Here is a 17,426-nt window from a genome sequence, read left to right on the forward strand (position 1 = left end):
TTCACAGAAACAGGTCTTGAGGCATTAAAAAAAAGCATCAGGCCAGAGCAATGCCATTTGGGTTAGAACTGGTAAGAACTTCTCAAAGTCCCGGTTTTCAATTCCAGCGTCACAACACACGTCAAAACAAGTGTTGGGAAGTTGTACTTTACCCACAACAGTAGAGAATTACAGCTTTTCCCTCCAGAAAGCACCAAATGACTGAGAGAATACAATATATTCAGATCTTGACAGCTATCACACGGAAATTAAAGTTTCTGGCTACATATAATATATTGTGAAATATTTGTCCGTGTCTCCATTGAGCACAACAACAACAACTCCCACTGCCTCGTTTCTACTTTCCTTTATAAGCATTTTATATGCTCAGTGGGGGACAGAAAAAGAATTTAGTTAATCATTAAGCTCTCTCTGTCTAGAACTAAGCCATGCTGACTGTCCCAATTAATCAAAGTCTGGGAGAGCTGCAAAGGAAATCTAACACACCACTTCTGTTTCAGAATCCTTTACTCTGAATACCAGGCTTCTGGTTTTTAAAGGAAGAAATACACAGGCAGGTAGGTATTTATTAGAATTATATTAAAATATATTTTGGAGCAGTGGTGAAAGAGTATCTTTCAGCCTACCAGAAGTAATTCTTTCCTGAATGAAAATTATAAAACTATTAATAAACTGAATTGCTTCGAAAGAGGAAATTGTTTAATGGGGCTAAACTGCACTACCCACTGAATATCAAATTTATTTCATACTCTCCCATCTACCAGTGAATTTGAGGGCTAACAGGCTGCTCTCAAGCACACTATAAGCATTTGCTGGTCACTATCCCCAACCTAAACAGAAACCTGCATCTGCTATGGGGTTCACTACCCAAATTTAGCCAGATCTCAGATCCAGTGGAGAGCCTGGCATGGACACTTTGGGAGGGCATGTGATGGATGGGCAATTCTTGATTGCCTCAGAAGGACAATCTCTGGGGAATCTTTTCTCCTTTCTCAGGAGATGCTGGAGTCCCCAGTGAAGGGCTTATTAGTCCTCAAAGCTGAAGTTATGCTCTGAATAATTACAAAGCTCATGCCCTGAATCCAAGCCTAATGCTCCATGCATCAGGAGAGACCAAAGAACACCTCAATTATAATGTTATATATTACAATGTTATAATGTTAGAGGCACCACGTGAGGCAAATACTGAGAAGGAAAACTTGCAGGGGGCTCCAAACCTCACCCCCCCTTCAACTGACAGGACTGCTGGAGAGGAAAACAGCAGCACCCAAACCCCCCTCAGCAAAGCCCTTACCCCAGTGCACACTTCATGGATTTCCCATGGCAGTGAGGAGCCCGTTCTATTTTACGTAGGAAATAGTTTATTTTCCTGGAAATCAGAAGGCAGGCTAGAAGCAGCCTTGGTGCTAGCAGAAGGTAAATTCTGTGAGCCTTCAGCTCTCAGTCCCCGGGCTCCCTGGGGACCAACCAGAGGAGTGAAGGCAACAGACTTTGGTAATCTCGATGGATCTTGGAGACCTTGATGCACACACACACTTCAGGTGCCTAAATCTACATCTTTGCTCCCTCCATAAAGACCCAACCCTTCTTAGTGCTGCCTTTCTTCCTTTTGCTCTGCTTTGGCTAAGTGCAAGCAGCTGTTGGAGCTGCAATAGACGTGGCTGTGTACACAACTTTTAGGCTCTTACATGACCCCAGCTAAACCCCTTTAGATGGCTTCTCCCTCCTTTTTACCAGCCTGGGTAAACACCAAGTCCTCTCTCCCTGACACAGGGCAGCTAAAGCAGCTCATTTCTCTCTTTTTAGAGCCACACCACACCTCTTTATTTTTTAAATTACACGAACAGCAAGCCCTGTGTATATTTACAAATCAATTTTGTGCATATTTACAAACAATCAATTTCTAGAGTTTGACTTCAAGGGAGGCTCCTACAAACCTGTTCCCATTAAGCTGTCCTGTAGTAGCCCCCTGCACACTGCTATTTATCACTAGGTTTTTCCCTTGGTGTACTAATACCATAGTCTGACATTCCTTTTTTATGGAGCCACATCCATGAAAATGCCTAATTACAGACTGCAGAACATCTTGATTTCCTTATTTCCTTAGCAAAGACAAGTTTGACTTTTTTTAGTGTTTACCCTGTGTCACTTTCAATATGAATTTTAGTTCACACAAATGGGTCTTTTTTACTCAGGGCCTCATTTTCTGCTTGGTTATACAAATTTAAATGAGATGCAATTAAATAAAACTTACTTACAGTGATGGCAAAATTAGCATAGCTCAAAGAAAAGCCAGTCCACTGTTAGTTATAATTAATTTTATAAATTCCAGATTATTGTGGTCATATATCCTTTATAGAGCCAAAGCTTTAATAACAATGATTCATTTTTTCATGGGAAAAGTAACATTTTCCTTCTCACAATGGGATTTCAATTTTTTTTTCCAGAGGGAATGTAGCTGGGATGCATTTATTTTTCTATTTGTATAGTAGTAGCCACAATTAATAATCATAATATTATGGTGCATTTGTAGAAGAGACTGTTTGCACATGTGAGACCTCAAGGCATCAAAAAAGTACGTTCATTTTTATAGCCCTGAATCTCAAGCAGTCCTCCCTATCAGCTTTGGGCAGCTTTGCTGGACCAAAAAAAAAAAAAAAAAAAAAAAAAAAAAAAAAAAAAAAGTCTTGCAATATCTGTTGAAACACACACAGGGAGAGATCAAGGAAGGCCAGAATGAAGATTTAGAAGACAACAGACCAAAACAGCACTGGTTTTGATGAAGTTTTCTAGGGTATGGCTTTACAACTAGATTTTAATACATTATTATTACGTAATTATATAACTCACATGCATATAACACACATATAACATATATGCTACATATCACATATATATACATTATATGACATATATAATTATATATATGTTATATATATATATTTATATCACTAGGTTATATAATACCCTCAACTTAATGACTATAAATTGAAAAAGATACTCAAAATGAAATGTATTTGCCCTAACAAGAAGCCTCAAGTTCCATTTTTCTTCCATGCTCCCCAGCCAGAACATCCTCTGGTTTTCCAGCTGCCATGAGCAGAAGAAAGTCACTGCCATCATTTACACAACAAGAACCTTTAAGGCCTTCAGACACACCAGTTTTAGGCAGAGGTGACCAGTTAATTTCTACACCCATAAAATAACAAGTGCTAAAAAGAACTGGGCTTTGCTGAGATTAAGTCTGTGGGACATGTTCCTCCCTCAGAAATCCCTGTTCTGCCATGGCTGGTGCCTCCTCCTCTGCCAAACAAACTGCAGAGAGATTGAGGCACTGCCTCCAGGGAGCAGGAGACATTAGTTATCCATATAAATAAATAAATAGACACACAAACATCTTTACACATACAATACACTGCCTCCAGGGAGGACTAGACATTATTTATATATAAAAATAAATAAATACACACAGAAACACCTTTACACATACAACACACTACCTCCAGGGAGCAGGAGACATTAGTTACCCATATAAATAAATAAATACACATACAAACACCTTTACACATACAATACACTGCCTCCAGGGAGGAGGAGACATTATTTATATATAAAAATAAATAAATACACACACAAACACCTTTAGATATAGACACACATCACCAAGCACAGGAATAGTCATGGTAATAAATGACCTGAGGAAGAAGGGGACACGAAGGGACCATGCAAGAGGAGAGCTGATACTGAGGGAAGAGGCAGCCAAGGGCTTCTAAGGCTCCTCAGTCCAATTTTTAGGAGCTACCTTCAGCAATGCATGAGGATTTTTCTCTTAGCAGATAAGAAGCGAAGGTCAGACAGCGTGACATAAATCCCTGAGGACACATTATTGTTCATTTGTTAGAGAAACCTAAAAGGAGAGGTTAGCTCCAGTTTTTGGCATCCCACCGAGCCAGAGTATTGAATTTACACAGCTCCTTTCCTACACTGTAAAACGTATTAAAATAAACATATTTATGTAGTTGTCTTCCTCCCCTCTTACCCCTTCTCTCACACACAATCTGAAAACAGTACTGAGCAGAAAAAAAACCAACAAACCCTCAAACAATAAGAGACACCTTTATCAGCCTCAGCCATCTGTGTTCTTTTAGTCTGATCCAAGTATTTTGGCAGCTTGCTCCCACTCAGAATCATTCTGCCCTGCAAGGAGAAGTCCACTCCCACTTCCTCCCTCTCCCCCAGCTGAGGCTCAGGCACCATTCTCAGTCTGTCCATGGCAGAACTTGAAATAATAAGGTACTGGTGCTTGCATTTAATTATTTATTATCTCAACACAATCACTTCGCCTTATTCTGAGTAGCTGCAACCCCCCCTGGGAACACAGAAACCAGGAGATCACAAACTTCACACAACTTTCAGGGATTATTTACTTGGAGCTAAGAAATTTATATGTAAAATTATATGCAAAATTATTATTATTAATTTATATGTATATTTATATGTAAAAATAAAATAAAGCAAGCTGGCTCCTCAAAAGTCAGTACTGCAGGAGTGATGAGTGCTGCTGGAGAGAAAACCTCCACTTCACATAGGAACAGCACCACCATAAATCACTTTCCAGACATTCTGACACGACCCTACCGGGGTTAAAAATCTCTACTTTTGATTAATTTGTTCACTGAAATCATGAAGGTTCAAATTCTTTTCTCAAAGCAGATAGACATAAAAACTTTATTAGGCAACTTTCAAAAGGAATGGATTCGTGCTCAGAAAAAAAAATCAAGTACACACAAACAAAAATGGAGGTCTCAAAAGAGTAGGAGTGCAATAAACTGGAGCTCACCTTCTGCTTCTAAACAGCCCTGTAATTGCCATGTCTTCATTTCTCAGACAACATGACATTTTGATGGATTAAACAGATTTGATGTATTGAAAGGAAAAAGAATGTAGAATGGGGGAAAGCACTGGGAAACCTGAAGTGTAATATGACAGAAGAAAACCCCTATGGAAAACCCAAGATTGAAGCACATATGCTACAGATGTGTACCACAGCTCAGGCATCTTACTTACTCCTCTGAACTAGTTCAGTAGAATTCTCTCCATTTATCAAAAAGGATCCAAAAAGGAATCAACATGAAAAGCCCTCAACTCAGTTTTCTCTCTAGCTCTCCAAGGAACAATTTGTCTCCCAGAACATTGCAAGGGAAACAAATTCACAGATTTCCCCCTGCAGAGTGGCAGTGGGAAACCCACACCTGTGGCTTAAAAATGGTAAGTACTGCTTTTTCTGTCTTAATATACATGTATGCCCTGTGATGTGAGCTTAGGGTTTTTTCTCTCCCCAGCTGCCTCAGGATGCTACACATCAAGTTCTCGTTTTGATAACCTATTGCCGAGTTTATTTCATCACTCTCTAGTGTTGGATGCTATTTAAATTCACTTGATACAAATCCTGAGCATAGCAGGATGTGCACACAAGCATCCAGGTGCTGGTCCAGCTCTGCCAGACAGTGGAGAGGACAGGAGTGAGTTGTGAAGCTGTGATGGAGAACTCCAGAAGTGCTCCCTGACAGCACACAGCTTGTAAATCCACTCTGCTTTCCCATCAGCAACTTAGGCTCTGTACTAATAAGCCACCCCATAAAAGATACAGATAAATAAAGTCTGGAAATGGCTCAAAAGTAACTTGTAAGACACAAAGTCTCCAGCTCATCAGTTTTATCAGCACTGTTCATACAGAATTAAAAAAGAAGTAGACAGATGTGAGGCATGGTACAAAACCCTCCTACAGCTCTGGTACAAAACCCCAGCTCTCAGGAGAGGCCTGAGCACTCAACCTCTCACCATGCTGCAGCAAAATCCCAGAAAACACCTACCATTAGTTCTCTTAATGCCCTCATATTTGTTAAAATTAAAAAAACCTCATCGTGAGTGTTCAGGCTCCTGGGGACATCCTGCATGCCTGATGAGAACTGAAACCGGTACAGGCAGAGAACAGCACACAGAACTGCAGTGCTAATTGACCCAGTTTGGTTGCTTTCCAAGCACATCCAGCTGAAGGGTTGAAGAGAGAATTATTTTGACGTGTGATGTATGTACATGTGCATTTGGAAGAGTGTAGTTAGCAGCCAGGCTGGGAAATGAAGATACATACAACCCAGAAAGCTACAACTCTGTGGTAGTGTTCCCCGTGCTACTCACACTGCCCATATGGCACAGCTCAAAGCAAATCTCATTTGTTTCACTTAAATATCTGTGAGAAAAAGCCTTTCTTTGCATTTGAGCTTTATCAGAGGATGAAGAACAACACCGTAGGGCTCTCAGAGTGAGCATGTCCCAAACTTGGCCAGGGGATGCCACCTCCAGGCCACGGGGTAGGTAAGAGAGGGAAGGGGATGTGCTGCCAGAAGATGCCCTTCTCCAAAAGGAGAAATTCCCAGAGCTCTTCATCCGAGTCTGAGACTGCTGAATGTTTGCACCACCAGCACATCCTTGTGTGAGCTGGGGCTCTGGATGGCTGCTTTAAATATAGCACTGTACATTAATGAAGATCACTGTGTCAGTACAACCACCAGCCTATTAACAGTGTGAATGTGTGAAGACTGCAGAATATTAAATGCTAAGGCAAATGCTTGTTTTCATTACTTTTTGCATAGCTGTTGGCATATAAATTACTGCTTTGTAATGGGCTCTTTGAAATTCTTTTGCATTAACTAATGCAACTCTAAGTATTCCTACAGTGCAATCATAGCTATCAGTTTCCATCTGTTCTACTGTCCTTTTGGTATGTAAGTGCTCTGAGGAAGTAAACAAAAATAGATCACTACAAAAACAAACCTGGGCGACAGTCTAGACTGAGGGTCTAATTAAAAATAAGATTTATTAGAATAGAGAGAAACATTATAGTAAAACAAAGACACAGTTTCTCTAACATATCTGGTATTATTCTTGGCAAAGTGAAGTCAGGCTATAAATTTACTGAAACAAATCAGTATGGTCCTGATGTACTGATGCACCATACTGATCTGGCATCACTTTTCCTGACTATGAGAGTATGTTAGGAAAACTTTGTTTTACTTCAATTTTAGCCACCATAAATTTCTTCTCTGATTAGAACCTGGGAGTTTGGGGCTACACACAGTTTTTGCACAGACACAATCACATGGGTAAGAAACCAAACTCTTGCAGTCGTACCACTCCCTAGTCTAGACACAGTTAAAATAAACTATACCAGTCATGCTTAGGGATTGCTTTAATATAAACTAAACAAGCACCTTGTCACTGGATGGGGGGAAGTGGCCCTTGGAGTGGTGGTTCAACAACATCCAAACTCTGAAAAGACTCAGAAGGGACCATGGAGACACCTGGAGTCTCCTTGCACCAGTCAGAAGGGTATCAATATCCTCAGATGAGACAGTCTTGGGCTTCAGGATAGGCACAGAAAACAGAAAAAGGCAGTAGCAAAGATTTCAGGAGCCAACAATGCAGCTCTTCTAAAAGAACAGCCACAGATTGATTCACCCAACTGCAACACGTGGGAAGAAAACTGTACCCCAGCAGCCCCAAGGTTTACATGGAAAAGGACTCACTTACTACCACTGGTAAAAACCAAGAATCATTTAGAGATTCCTATGAAGAACTTCACACTCTGTAAAAATAAGCACATGAAAATGTTGCTCTGGTTTTAGCTATTATTTCTAATGTTTGCACCAGAGATTCAAGAAAAATATTTTCCATAGCAAAGAATGTTGTTTTTAAAGACTTTAAACTTGAAGATTTTTAACAGTAATTATGAAGTAACCTCACATGCTAAAATGCCCAGAGACTGCTAAAATTAAAAAAAAAAAATTCTAGATATTAACAAAACCTTGTAAAGTAGTATCATTAAAGACATCAGAGAAGATGAAAAAAATGACAACTTTGAAGTGAAACTCCAAGTGGTTTGGAACAGTTTTCAACATCATATTGTTCATCTCCCATTCTAGTTCAAGGAGAGCTTAGAGATCCCTTTTCAGATCAGTGCACATGACAGCAATAACTTTAAGAATTGTGTTTCTCAGAATCAGCAATATCAGCACTAGGAAGAAAAAAAAACCTGGCTTTGGAGCTGGGACAAGGCAGCCGATTTTCATTGTTTACTCCAACATTTTGTAAGCAGTTTCCTTTGTCAAGATACAATTAATGTGCCATGTATCACTAAAGAATAAAATTATTTATAAATAGTATGAACACAAAGACTACCCCATTGTTCTTATTTGTACTGGTAAATATGTGTCAGATAAGACTTCTCTGAAATGGGTTTCAAAATGCCTTTGTAAATTTGAAGTCCTCCACCAACTTGGTCAGAAAAGTAACACCTTCAGTGTTTTACCTCCCCTGCCAATCTACCCCTTCCGCTCTCAAAGGATGCTCAGTCTCACTGGAAGCAGTACCCAGCCCAAACCTTTCATCTAGAGTTCATACACTTTCAACATTAACACCCTTCTCTCTCTTCCTGGGAAACCACCAACCATTAAAGCACCTGACCAATGTTTAGCTGAAGGAGTAGCTCCCCTCCCATACTGTTGCCCTCTCATTTCTCAGAGATGATACAGCACTGCTCCATTTCAAGGCATTCGTCCACTGAAGGGTTAAACATACAAACTGGAGAGTCTGTCTAATTCTGTTTAATCCCCAGTAACAGAGCACAGAAATGAGGAATTATCCCTGAGCTCCTGTTCAACGGGTTCATGCACATCCATCATCCCTCACCAAGGCTCTGGTTATACCACCACACAAAGCATCACCTTTAAAAACAGGCTTGGATTCAAACATTAAAGCTTCTGAATTACACAGCTGATGGACAGATACTTCAGTATCAGTGTGTTTTAAGGTGGGTTTCCAAAGATCAGATAATGTTTATGTACTGGCCATTTTGTTTGGGGTTTTTTTATGAAAGAAGTTAGCAGTAAACTCTTAAGAGTAACGTGTGCTCTCAGTACATCAAAACCACCCCAACAAAAACATTAACATCCAAAAGCAACATGGAAAAAAGCTGCATTGCTTATTCAGCACCCACTGACAATCAAGCTTGCAGAAAGAATTTTACTGTATTCAGTCTTGTTCAAGTTTGGGACAGCAAAAGCCACTCCAGAGAAATTAAATCAGGCAAGAGAAAGACTGCATATGGTTATGCTTTATAAAGTTGATTGCTCATTATAATTTATAATATCTTTCTGAAGAAGTGCAGTAAGCTAATTGCATTTGGGAGAAGAAGCATTTTAGAAGCTATAAAGATTCAACCAGTAATAAGAAATCCTAGCTCCCAACTATTGCTTTCAATGTTCTGTACAGAATAAAACATTTGCTTTTGATTGTAGGAGTGGTTCGTATCCAACAATGTAAAATTTGTTTAAGTTTCAAGGGTTGTTCCCTTTCCTGCTCAAATATTCTTAGTAGATACTTTTACAAATATGCAATCATGAGCTCTCCTCCTCTGAGTTCTTACCAAGAAACTTTTCAGTCATGTGGGCAGATTCAGGGTTACAAGACTGTGATCCAGATGTCCACTGACAAAGGCTTACCCCTCATAACTGGCTGCCAGGACACAATATGGTGGAATAATAGAAAAAATTGCAAAGGTTTAAAATATTTTACCAATTACTAGCACAGGTACAAATATCTGTGTAGCAGGAATCTTCTCCTAACAATAGCATGGAACATTTAAGCCAGCAGTACTGCTAGAACAGGTCATTTTCCAGTACACCCCTGATGCTCAAAACCTGCTCATCACCATCACACAGGGCACAGAGAAGCCCTCATACAGCTCAACAGGGCTCCAACTCTGTCTTACTCTACAGAATATCAGTTGCTGCCAGTACAGGAGAGCGAGGTTTCATACCTATACAGGTCATAATTAAGTTACAGTAAACAAACAAAAAAAGTGGCTATAAAGACAAACAGCTACAGGTGCCAGGTAAGAATTGGAAACACCACATCTGCCAAAATCAAAAGAAACAACCCACCAAAAAAACCCAAACAAACATCAGCCCCAAACACCACAGTATCCTTGGTGGCTCAAAACTAAGACAGAATTCCCAAGATTAAGTACAGCTGGGAGTAACACAGCAATGCACAGGGGAATGCAGTATAGAGGTGATGTGTTCAGCTGGCAAGGGAAATGTTTGAACCACTGCACACCACCAGCATCCTCTGCTGGATGGCCCCCTCAGCAGTGCCAGCCCCAAACTTCCAGGAACCACAAGTTCAATGGCTCATAATGAAACCCAGAGGGCAGCTCCAGAAGATGGTGAACTTAAACCAAACCCATGGCACTCAGTCTTCCCACCAATGACAGCAAGAATGGCATAAGCCATCAGCTCCATGGGTCAATTACAAGAGCAAATAAAACATCTGTACTTCCCAGCTGATGTTCCAGACATTTTTCCTCAAGCTCATCATGCATGTAAAGACCCTTCAGTCAACACCAAGGCACATGGCTTTGTGATAAGGAATGCTGTCAGCTAAAACATCACACTTTTACCATCTGTCACAGAAACAAGACCATTTTCATACTCCTCTGTGAGGGTAAAGAAGTAACCCAGGTGGGAGAAGCATGAAGGGACTCATCTCAAGGACCAAACCAGGCAGGGATGCCAAGCACATCCAAGACTTGAGAAACCAGAGCATACATTTGGATGATACATCCTCTAGAGGCCAGTTCTCAGATAAATACTGACACGACAGCTGTAGTGAAACAAGTTCACTCATCATTCACACAGAAATAGATATACTTGAAATAATTAACAACTGCTAAAATGAGAAGGCATGCAAAACTCAAAAGTGCCTGTGATTAGGGCTTTTAGCACCTGAAGTATCTAGTACCTACAAGTTATTTGACCAACACTGTGCCTACGGTAGCCAAATTTAAGCACTATACCCAAGCCTCTGATTTCTAGAGAGATTCTTTGAGAAGAACAATTGAGGTGTGCTAATTGAGAAATTATTGTTAACTAATGAATCAGCAGACCTAGCTTTCAGGTCTTCTGCTGTGCACTACCATCTGTAAAAGAGCTATCAACAAACACAAGAAAGGGCTCGTTCAGACAGCAAACCGGTAAATAAGGGCTGAATAAAAGCTTTACCTCTGCTCGCTGAGTGCGGGGCAAAACAGATGATTTCTCAATGGCATAAACATCCAACAAGTAGAGACGTGCTCCTTGCTCCCTGTCCAGAATGGCAGCAGTCTGGATGACCCCCGTGTGGCGCCCGATGGTGAAGAGGCGCCCCAGGCTCTTATCCTCACAGCGCACGGAGACGATGAAATATTCCACCTGAGCTGCAGAGCCCCGTGGGCTTGCTGCTTCAATAGAGATCACGTTTGTCCCGATGGGCTCACCTTCTTTTAAGATGGTAATGTATTTTGGCTGAGTGAAGACAGGCCCGTCAACCCCCTGGAGAATTATAGTCATCTCGGTGGTGGATTTCCTCCTTTCCGGGCCAAGATCTGTGGCAGAAACTATGAGATTGTAGATGAGCTGAGAAGGCACCAAAGCTGATGCCACTCGTAAATCCCCACTGTAGCGATCCACGATGAAGGTCTCAGTGTCCCCATTGATTATTTCATACTCCACTTCTCCATTGGCACCCTCGTCAGGGTCTGCAGCAATAATTGTCATCAGTACCGACCCGATCACAACCGAAGGGTCAGCTGCGAGAGCATTTTGAGATATAAACACGGGAACGTTGTCATTTTGATCTGTCACCAAAATGGTCACGTTCTTCAAAGCAAATCTCCTGGTCTCCATGGGGACAGCCTGATCAGTGGCCTTGACCGTTAGCTCGAAGAGATTAGCAAACTCCCGGTCTATTTCAGCACTGGTGAATATGGTCCCTCTCACCTCATCTATACGGAAATGATTTCCCCTTGGCATCTGCTGAACGATTGCATATGCTAGCTGCCCATTAATGTCTGCATCTGGATCATGAGCAGTCACAGAAATGACAGAGCTACCAACAGGAACGTTCTCAACAATAGATTTGAAGATGTCCCCTGGGGGAAAATTAGGAGGATTGTCATTAAAATCCCTGACGTGTATTACCACTGACATCGTGGATGACCGTGGTGGCCTTCCTTGGTCTTTTGCAGTGATATTTAGCTTATATAGGGATTGTGTCTCGAAGTCCAGCTTCTTTGCAAGAAAAATACTACCAGTGTTGGGACTGATGCTAAAGGTCCCATGATTGTTTGTCCCTGTGATGCTATAGTGGAGGTCAGCGTTGTCACCTGAATCAGAATCTGTGGCAGTGACAGATGACACGAGCTCACCGACTCTCATGTTCTCCAGGACATCCACAAACAAGGTGGATTTGGGGAAGGAAGGACTATTGTCATTTTCATCCAAGACATCAATGCACAAGACACAAGTTGAGCTCAGGGAAACCACTCCCGAGTCTACCGCTTGGATGACAAGGGAATAGGACGCCGTGGCCTCATGATCCAGTTTGCCAACCAAGGTCACTTGGCCTGTGCTGCTCTCAATTGCAAACTGCTTTTCTTCGTTTCCCTTGATTACAGAGTAGTGAATCAACCCATTAACCCCTTCATCAACATCCGAGGCAGAAACCCTCAGAACCTGTGTCAGATTCACTGCCAGTTCTGATATAGTAGCTTGGTAGAGATCTTTCAAAAACTTGGGAGCGTTATCGTTGATGTCCTTCATGTAGATTTGTACAGTTGCCTGATCCTTTAGAGGCTTTGGCAATCCCTGATCTGTTGCTATTACCGTGAGACTAAATACTGCAGCTCCCCTTTGCCTCATGAGAGCTTCTCTGTCAAACTGGTGAGTGCTTCTTATTTCCCCAGTCACCGTGTTCAGCTCAAAATCTGGCTGCATGTGCTCAAAGGAGTACCTGACTTCACCGTTTGGCCCGAAGTCTTTATCCACAGCGTTTATTTTACCTACATACGACCCACCTCTCTGCTCCTCTTCAAAATAAAAAACGTAGTTGGTACTGTTGAACAAGGGCCGGTTATCATTGACATCCTCCAGAATGACAGTGACGTTCACCGCGGCACTGAGCGGCTCCACTGCCCTGTCAGAGGCCACAACCAGTAACAGGTATCTCTCCTGAAGCTCACGGTCCAGTTCACTCTTTATATACAGCTGGCCATCCGGGAAGATTCCAAAGGCATCCCCTGTATTCCCTTCCCTTATACTGTAAGCTATCTCACCGTTCACTCCAGAGTCCTTGTCGGAAGCCTGCACCTTAAAGAACCTGGAATTCACCGGCTCCGACTCCAGAATGGTGATTTCATAGGAAAGCTGGTCAAACACAGGTGGGTTGTCATTCACATCATGGACAGAGACAGTCAGGATAAAGTTAGAGGACAGCTGTGGCACCCCCATATCCGAGGCCAGGATTTCAACCTGGTAAGAGCCAGCATTTATGTCCAGGGGCCCTGTTAAGCTTACAGCACCCGTTTGCTCATCGATTGCAAACAAACCCTTTGGGTTTTGCTTCAGGCTGTAAAGGACCACACCATTAACACCTTCATCGGGATCAAAAGCTTTGGCCTGGAATATTGTGTGCCCAGCTTTCCAGTTTTCAACCACATTCACACTTTCCACCACGTGAATGAAGTGTGGGGAATTGTCGTTCAGATCTTTGACAGTTATGTTGACTGTGGCATCTCCAGTTATTGCCCCACCACTAGCAACCACCTTCAGCTGGTAAAATGCTTGCTCTTCCCTGTCAATGATGCTCGCTGTGGTGATCTGCCCTGTCACCCTGCTGATGGCAAACACCCCTCTCTGGTCACCTGTTGTAATCAGGTAACTGATGTTGGTGTTGAGGTCCATGGTCGAAGCAGAAACGGTGCCTACGTGGTAACCGAGGGCCACGTTTTCAAAGACAACAAAACTGTAGATGCTCTGGCTGAAAACGGGTGGATTGTCCTGGGTGTCCAAGACAGTGATGGTGACAATGGCTTGGTTCTGCGACTGAAGATGGCCACCATCAGTGGCCACAATCTGCAACTGGTAAGCAGTTTTCTCCTCCCTGTCGAGAGCTATTTTGGTTGTGATGACCCCCGTCTGGCCATGTACCTGAAACCTGGAGATGTCCCCAGCTGAGATGCTGTACTTTACTGTCCCGTTAGGTCCCAAGTCGGGGTCGGTGGCTGACACCGTGGTCACGTACGTTTCAGCTGGCTCGTTCTCTTGGATATGGGCAAAATACTGAATGGGGTAAAACACGGGACTGTTGTCATTCACATCCAGGAGGCTCACGTTAACGTAGGCTACGGAAGAAAGGGGGGGAGAGCCTAAATCCGTGGCCAAGACCTGCAGGGAGAAGTGAGCCTGCTCCTCCCTGTCCAGCTGCGAGATGGTGCTGAGCTTGCCCGACACAGGATCCAAGCGGAAGATCTGCCGAGGGCTCACTGAGGAGGGGCCAACTGCTGCCAGCACCGGCTCAGCCTCCTGCAGGGAGAACCGCACGGTCCCGTTGTCCCCCAGGTCCCCATCCGTAGCACTCAGGACCAGAATCTCAGTCCCCGACGGGGAGTTTTCAGCCAGGGACACCCGGTAGCCCTCGGGTTGACTGAAGCGGGGTTTGTTGTCATTGACATCCAAGATGGTCACCACCAGTTGTGCGTAGGAGAACTTTGGCTGCACCCCTTGGTCACGGGCGCTGATGTTGAGCACCACCTGAGAAGCAGTCTCCCGGTCCAGCCCGCTGGAGACGGACATGCCCAAAGCATGCCCACTGGTGCCACCCTGGGGACTTGCAGTAGTCACCAACCCGCTGTGCTCGCTGATGCGAAACCAGCCCAGCTCGTTGCCCGAGACGATGCTGTATTTGAGGTTGGCGTTGAGGCCCGAGTCGCGGTCCGTGGCGCTCAGGCCCCGCACGTAGCTGCCCAGGGGCACCTCCTCGCTGATGTTCGCCCTGTAGACCGACTGCCCGAAGACGGGGGGGTGGTCGTTGATGTCGTTCACAAAGATCACCAGGCTCGCGACCGACGAGCGGCTCACGGGAGCCGCCGCCGCCCCGTCGGGGGAAAGGGAGGACTGGGGGGGTCCCGGGGGCGGCGGAGGGGCCCCGTAGTTATCGGCCACGGCCACCGTAAGGTTGTAGGCCGGGATGCGCTCGCGGTCCAAGGCGGCCGCCACCTTGATGAGGCTGAGGTTGGGTACCTTGCTGCTGTGCACCTCGAAGTGCCGCTGCTCGTTTCCCGCCAGGATGGACACGGAGATGTTCCCGTTGGCCGCGGGGGAGTCGGCGTCGCTCACGGTCAGCAGGGCCACCACCGTGCCGGGGGCTGCGTTCTCGTCCACGGAGGCGAAGCGGGAGGTGGCCGGGAAGTAGCGGAACTTCACCCGGGGCTCGTTGTCGTTGACGTCGAGCAGGCGGATGAGGGCCTCGGCCCGGCCGCTCAGCGCCGGCACCCCCCGGTCCGTGGCCTGCACCGTCAGCGAGTACTGCTGCCGCAGCTCGTAGTCCAAATGCTCCCGGATGCGGATCACCCCGCTCTCGGGGTCCACCTCAAACGGGAGGCCGCCAGCACCCTCCCCGCCGCCGCCGCCATCGCCTCCTTCCAGGCGGTAGCGAATGTCAGCATTGGTGCCTTCGTCGGCGTCGGCCGCGGCCACCTGAAGAACGCTGGCACCAACCGGGGCGTCCTCAGGCACCCGCGCCTGGTACAGGGTCTGGCTGAAGATAGGCGGGTTGTCGTTGATGTCCTGGATGGTGACATTGACCTGGAGGTACCCTCGCAGCCGGGGCTCGCCCTTGTCCTCCACCTGCACCAACAGCTGGTAGGTAGGGGTGGCCTCCCGGTCCAGCCCGCCTCTGGAAACCAGGTGCAAGAAAGCTCCTTCACCACTGGGGTTGAGGGTGATGTTGAGCCGGAAACGCCCCTCCTCGTTGCCAGACACGATGCGGTAGGAGTTGTGGTCCACACCGTTAGTGCCGCTGTCGGCATCGGTGGCCGTGTCCAAGATGAGCTGGCGCCCGCTGCCCGTGTCCTCCTTGAACGTCACCATGATGGAGGGATCGGGGAAGACGGGCGCGTTGTCGTTGATGTCCAGCACCAGGACCCGCACCTCGCTGGGGTAGGTGGGCTGGCTGGAGAGCACCACCAGGTCCACCACGTCGCTGGCCAGGCTCTCGCGGTCGATGGTAGCCCGGGTGTGCAAGGCGCCCGAGGTCCCGTTGATGGCGAAGAGGGCGTGGTGCTCGCTCAGCCGGTATGTGAAGCCGGGGCGGGTGGCGATGGTGCCCACCCAGGTGCCGGCCGGCTGCTCCTCCAGCACCTGGAAAACCTGTCGGGGCTCAGCGGCGGCGGCGGCGCCCAGCGGCGGCAGCAGCAGCAGCAGCAGCAACAGCGGCAGCAGCGGCGGGGTCCGGCGGAGGGCGGGGGGACGGCCCATGGCGCCCCGGGGGTCCATCTCCCCCCACTCCCGCTTCCCCCCCTTTCTCCTCACCCACCGAGGCTCCGCTCGCCTTGCCCCGCCGCGGAAAGCAGCGGCTCCGCCGCTCTCACGGGACGCTCCGTCTCTCCTCCCGCCGCCGCTCCGGGGCTGGGGGGCGGCCGGGGGCTCCTCGCCGCATCGCCCCTCCGCAGCCGCCGTCGCTACAGCCGGTGGCCCCCTGCTCCTCCGCGCTTCAGCAGCAGCAGCAGCAGCGCCCACCGCCGCCGCCCCCCCAGGATCAGGACCAGGACCGCCGCCACCACCATGCCCGGGCGCTCGGCGGGGCCCCGCCGGGTTTGTAATCCGGGCCCGCAGCGTTCCCCGCCGCCCGGCCACAACTTTGCCCGGCGCTCATGGGTCCCGGCCCTCTTGACGCCGGCCGCCGGCCCCCCCCACGGCCTCCCATTGGCCGACACGCCCACCGCCCCGCCCACCGCCCCGCCACCGGCTCCTCCCATTGGCCACCGCGCCCATCGCTCCTCCCATGGCCCCGCCCCGCGCACCTGGGGACGGGACCACATGGGATTTGGGGGGCTGTGGGGGGGCTCCCCCCGGGCCTCCCGGGTGGGGGTCCCGGCGCCCTCCCGGGCTCCCTCCCCGTTACACCCGGCGGGGACCCCCCCGCAGCCGGGCTGGGGCGGAGCGGCGCCGCGCCTGTCCCGCACATCGGTGTGGACGTGGCGGGCGGGAGAGATGTTTCCCCCCGGGACGGTGCTTGTCTCTTTGGGGGGCAGGAGGGGGGATAAACTCCCGCAAGCGGCAGCGCGGTGCGGGTCAGCCCCGGCACTCTCCTCCGCCGCCTCCTCCCGGTCCCGTCCCGTCCGGTTCGGTCCCGCCGCCCCACGCCACGCGCGGGCTGACAGCGGCCCCTGCCGGCCCCACGGAGCCACGGCCGAGGGGGTCCCGGGAGATGGGGGAGGGGGAGCATCCCAGGGAAATTTTAGGGCAATTTCAAGCAGAGATCCAGGCTGG

General features: G+C 47.2%; 1 protein-coding gene across 1 annotated transcript in view; it reads right to left on the reverse strand.

The window, feature by feature from the left end:
- Positions 1–16,806, reverse strand: part of FAT4 (FAT atypical cadherin 4) — a 108,716-nt gene extending 91,910 nt beyond the window's left edge. Inside the window, exon 1 of the mRNA XM_071753875.1 lies at positions 11,121–16,806. Coding sequence (XP_071609976.1) covers positions 11,121–16,430 — 5,310 coding nt within the window. The 5' untranslated portion in view covers positions 16,431–16,806. The remainder of the gene's footprint in view (positions 1–11,120) is intronic.
- Positions 16,807–17,426: the final 620 nt, after the last annotated feature.

Source organism: Heliangelus exortis, chromosome 10 (assembly GCF_036169615.1).
Source record: "Heliangelus exortis chromosome 10, bHelExo1.hap1, whole genome shotgun sequence".
Lineage (NCBI taxonomy): Eukaryota > Metazoa > Chordata > Aves > Apodiformes > Trochilidae > Heliangelus > Heliangelus exortis.